At 33.2% G+C, this 4,979-nt stretch overlaps 1 protein-coding gene across 1 annotated transcript in view; it reads right to left on the reverse strand.

The window, feature by feature from the left end:
- Window positions 1-1,770: 1,770 nt before the first annotated feature.
- hand2 (heart and neural crest derivatives expressed 2) overlaps window positions 1,771-4,979 on the reverse strand; it is a 4,894-nt gene continuing 1,685 nt past the window's right edge. The window contains exon 2 of the mRNA XM_044017061.1: window positions 1,771-1,984. Within this exon, the coding sequence (XP_043872996.1) occupies window positions 1,823-1,984 (162 nt within the window). The 3' untranslated portion in view covers window positions 1,771-1,822. The remainder of the gene's footprint in view (window positions 1,985-4,979) is intronic.

The raw sequence follows: 4,979 nt of genomic DNA on the forward strand, positions 1-4,979 counted from the left end.
TGAACACAGCATCAGAGCAATCGTCACTGCTGACCATCGTGAAAGACAAAAACATTGCATAATCTTAATTATAGTTTTTAATGATAACGTGTTGACCCTTGTTTTTTTTGGGTTTTTTTCCACACTCACGTGTGCACCATGTGACCAACCTGAAAGTAAGCACCATGTGACCAGGTGGTGGTTTATTTAATATACAGTATAACACTCTTTACATCCCACGTTAAAAGCCGTCTACACCACCAACAACAACAACAACAACAACAACAACAACAACAACACGGACACTTCATCATCACCGTCGACATCACAACATTTACACAGTTCAACGTTACACAAGAACAGAGAGAGAGAGAGAGAGAGAGAGAGGTTCACTCACACACACACACACACACACAGTACAATAACTGATGATGTCATCAGGAAGTTTCAAAAGAATGAAAAAAGAGCTGTTTTTTTATTTTTGGTCCTTTTGGCCACATTGCACATAAATATATTTCATTAAGTTGATTGGTGTGTGTGTGTGTGTGTGTGTGTGTCTCCGCCGCACAGACATGCATCAGGTCTTTTAGGGTCAGAGGTCACAGGTTAGTGGAGCCTTCCACTGACATCACACACGTGGTGAGTGATTGTGAAAGGAGGAGATTTAAAGGGACAGTTCAGGCAAATCCCCGTGTTCCATTGTTGTCTGTTGAGATTTTTCTTTGTTTTTATATTGAATTGCCGTCTGTGTCTGTTTGTTTTTTTAAATGTGGAGTTCCCATGTTTTGTTTTTTTCCTCCATCTGTTTTTGTGGAAGTGACAATAAAACGGATCATGATTTTTGGAGCAGGGTTGTTTTATTTTTACGAGGTGTTTGGAGAGGGAGAGACGAGTGAGAACCAGAACCAGAACCAGAACCAGAAAATCAAAGCAGGCATTAATTTATATTAAAGAGCAAGAGCAGAGGGGGAACAAAGAATAACACATCAATAACATCCTTACACTTCTCTGTATTTTTAAGATTCTATAGGTTTACCATGTTCTCTGACACCTTTACCTGACATATTATTATATTGACTTAGTTAACCCTAACCACCAAAGCTCAGTTTTTTTAAGCCACTTCATTAGGTACACTTGTTTAACTCACTTTTATAAAGAATGATCCAAAATGAAGAGAAACGATACCAGTGAGCAGAGGTTCTGTGTGAGGTCAAAGGTCAAAGGTTTGAAATGAACTGGAATAATCACAGATGAAAACTTTACTGCCAATCCTGTGTACCTAATAAATCGGCTGTGAATGTATTTTAATATATATGTTCATATATATAAACATATATATGTACATATATAACATATATATATACATATATGTATATAAACATATATATATACATATATGTATATAAACATATATATATACATATATGTATATAAACATATATATACATATATGTATATAAACATATATACGTATATGTATATAAACATATATATTTATATACATATACATATACATATATGTATATGTATATTCTCTTTGGCTTTAGTCTGTTTTTGTTTCTCTGCTGCTCATTTCCCGCGTGTTCCTCTCCAAACGCATGAAAAAACCCTGAACTATCCCTTTAAAATGTTGCTTTTTTTTCTATTGAAATGATTAGAATATTCGACAGAAATCCTGTGTTTGTTTGTTTGTTTGTGTCGAGGTAAACAAGAGTTGAGAGTCAAACCTCTGAACACAGAGACTTTCCCCTTCTTTTTCTTTTCTTTTCTTTTCTTCCTTGCCTCCTTGCCTCCTTGCCTCCTTGCTTCCTCCCTTGCCTCCTTGCCTGGTGTTCAGACTCAGCTACTGTTTGAGTTCCAGAGCCCACACGTGCTGAGGCCATCCTGTCCGTCCTTTACTCTTCTTGTCTCCCGGTAACGACGACGATGACGACATTGACGTTGACGTTGATGATGACAACGATGAAGATGACGATGATGACGTTGTCGTCTTGGGCACATCCGCCTGCACACACACACACACACACACACACACACATTTATTATCACGCATGTTGAAACACAAACATCTAAATTCTCAGTTCATCATTTAATTAAAAATATATATATTTACTGACTTTAACAACAAACGCGTTTTCTGGTAAAAATAATAATAAAAAAACAATAACGAATAAACTTACATTTATTTAAAGATGTCTTAATTAAACAATGAATAAAAACAAGTAAAACGGTCTGTGTGTGTGTGTGTGTGCGCGCGCGTCAGTTAAACTTAGATTTTCTTCGATGTTCATGAGAACTAAATCTAACTAATAATCCCTTAATAATTATAATAACCATAATTATAATTCTGTTTAGAATTATTAACATTATTACCATTGTTTATTATAAAATGATTTTTATTGCATTCCGTCAATAATAATAATTATGTTTGTTTATAGGTTACAACAACGAAGTTAAAAATACTATTACATATTTAAAATAATTATCATAATAATAATAATCATCATCATAATAAGATAAATACATGCGAAAACAACACGCGAACAAACGCGTGCGCATGATGAATAATGTAAAAGAAGAAGAAGAAACAGTTTGACTGTGATAATCTACGTCACTATGCACTGGCGCGTGACTGTGGTGTCCCACTGTGGTCAGCAGTCAATCTGATAATCTGACATCAATCTGATAATTTGATTTGATTTGTTGTTGTTGTTGTTGTTTGTTGAACTCAAACAGCTGTTTGTTGCATAGAAATGTGGATTTACGACATCTGACCCACTTTTACGACACACACACACACACACACACACACACTGTAACTGCAGCTCAATGGTTTCAGGATTATTTTCAGGATTATTCAACAGGTTCAACAGAATATAACCGTTAATCTACGGCTCAGCGCGTGATAATCACGTGTTTTTAGGATTATTTTGTGACTTGTATTAAAAATATAGTTTAATCAAAATAAAGTGTTGACAAATGTTTGACTGTATTAATGCAACATGTTTCAAATATGAGAAAAACGTGAAGAATAATAAATCATCAGTGCTGACGCAGCTGCTTTCGTTTGACACGAGAAAAAAATCACGACCAAAATATTTGAAAATATCAATAAATAAATATAATAAATAAATAATCCAAAAACAAAGCGCGTGAACAAAGATAAAAACGTTCACGTGCAGTCTTTGTTCGAACGATCATCTCACTAAACACGCGGATTACTGATGACGTCATTCATTTTAAAATCATTTGAAAAAAAGATTCTTTTAAAATAAAACCCAATTGTGTTTCGATGCAGAAAGATTCCCCTTAAAACTGGTGTAAAACATATTATTGTTACAGCACGTGTGTGAGGAACTAGTTAAATGACTAGTTAGCAGTCACTGACTGATTATGAAGTAATGTAATGTAATGATTATGAAGTGAGCGTCACTGACAGGATTTCTTGTTATTTCATGATCTCAGAGTGAATGTCCTCAAAGGAAGCTTTTCTTTTCTGATCTGTTCTTTTGTGGGAAACAGTTTCACTGAAATGAATCATTTACAACATTTAAAGTGTTATTGTCTTAATATAATGTAGAATTTATATTTTTTTGATGTAAATTCAAATCAGACTCCAGCAGCATCTTCTGTCACAACCTGGATCCACAGATTATCTCAATCTAAACTAAATAAATCCCCTCCTGTTTGTGTAGAAATGTTATGAATTAGTCAAATCTGAGTTTCCCCTTCAGTAAATCTGCCACTAAAAATGATTTCCCACAGATTATTCTTCACTCTAATCCAATAAATGACAATGAGTGCCTGTTTAATCTGAGATAATTGGATTATTGGATTATCCTATCCTAGAAAAACAACAATTAAATTCCAATAAAATGACATTAAATGTAGGTGAAATAAATAATTGTGGATTGATATTGTAGCCTAGTCAGTGGATTATTATTCCACTGTATAATATATAAATAAATCCACAATCCGGACTGAAATAATCCAAAGTAATAAAGTAAATAAAACACAGAAAAGTAAACAATTCTCCATTTTGAAAACCTTACAAACTTCCTGAATTAAATCTGTTTTTTTAATTTTAAGAATTACACTTTTTATTCCTTCATGTAAACGTGTAAAGTCAATTTATACATATATACATATATATATATATATGTATGTATATATACGCATAGAGACACATGTATAAACAGCCATGAATCAGCAGATACATGTGCGTCACAAACAGCAGCAGATAAAGAGACGAGCGTGGTCTTACACTTCTGTTCTCTTCTTGTGTAGAGTAAGGGAGACACATGTATATCATGATATATGTACATGTATATATACACATGAGATGTATATATACATGTGTCAGATGTAAATAAAGTTGCCTGAGCAGTGTGAAAACAGCAGCAATCACAAGACAAACTCTGACATATTGAACATATAGATTCATGTTGATCTGCAGCTGCATATAGATTGTATATAGGACCAACACAGTTGCCACAGCAACCAGTTTCATGACAGTGTGGAGCTGCTGCAGCTGTGATGATGATGATGATGATGATGAGGATTATTATCGTATTAACAAAAAACTATTCAAATAGTTTAGTTATGGATGATTAGTGATATTTGTTGATGTGGCTGCTGCACTTTTCTATAAAAGCAGCTCATATGAATATATGAGCTGCAGCATCTTGATCTATAATGACAATATCATTATATACAATAATATTATCATTATATTATCATTACATATCATAATATTATCATTATAGTATCATTACATATAATAATATTATCATTATATATAATAATATTATCATTATATTATTATTATATAACATCATCATTATTATTATTATTATTATTATTATTATTATATAATGTTGACTTTCTCTGTTTACTTTCTACTCACAGAGTTTCCTCCACTGAGTGTGTGTGTGAGTGTGTAATGTTGTTTACTTTGGACACACTGTGTGTGTGTGTGTGTGTGTGTGTGTGTGTGTGTG

Source organism: Solea senegalensis, unplaced genomic scaffold (genome assembly GCF_019176455.1).
Source record: "Solea senegalensis isolate Sse05_10M unplaced genomic scaffold, IFAPA_SoseM_1 scf7180000015033, whole genome shotgun sequence".
Lineage (NCBI taxonomy): Eukaryota > Metazoa > Chordata > Actinopteri > Pleuronectiformes > Soleidae > Solea > Solea senegalensis.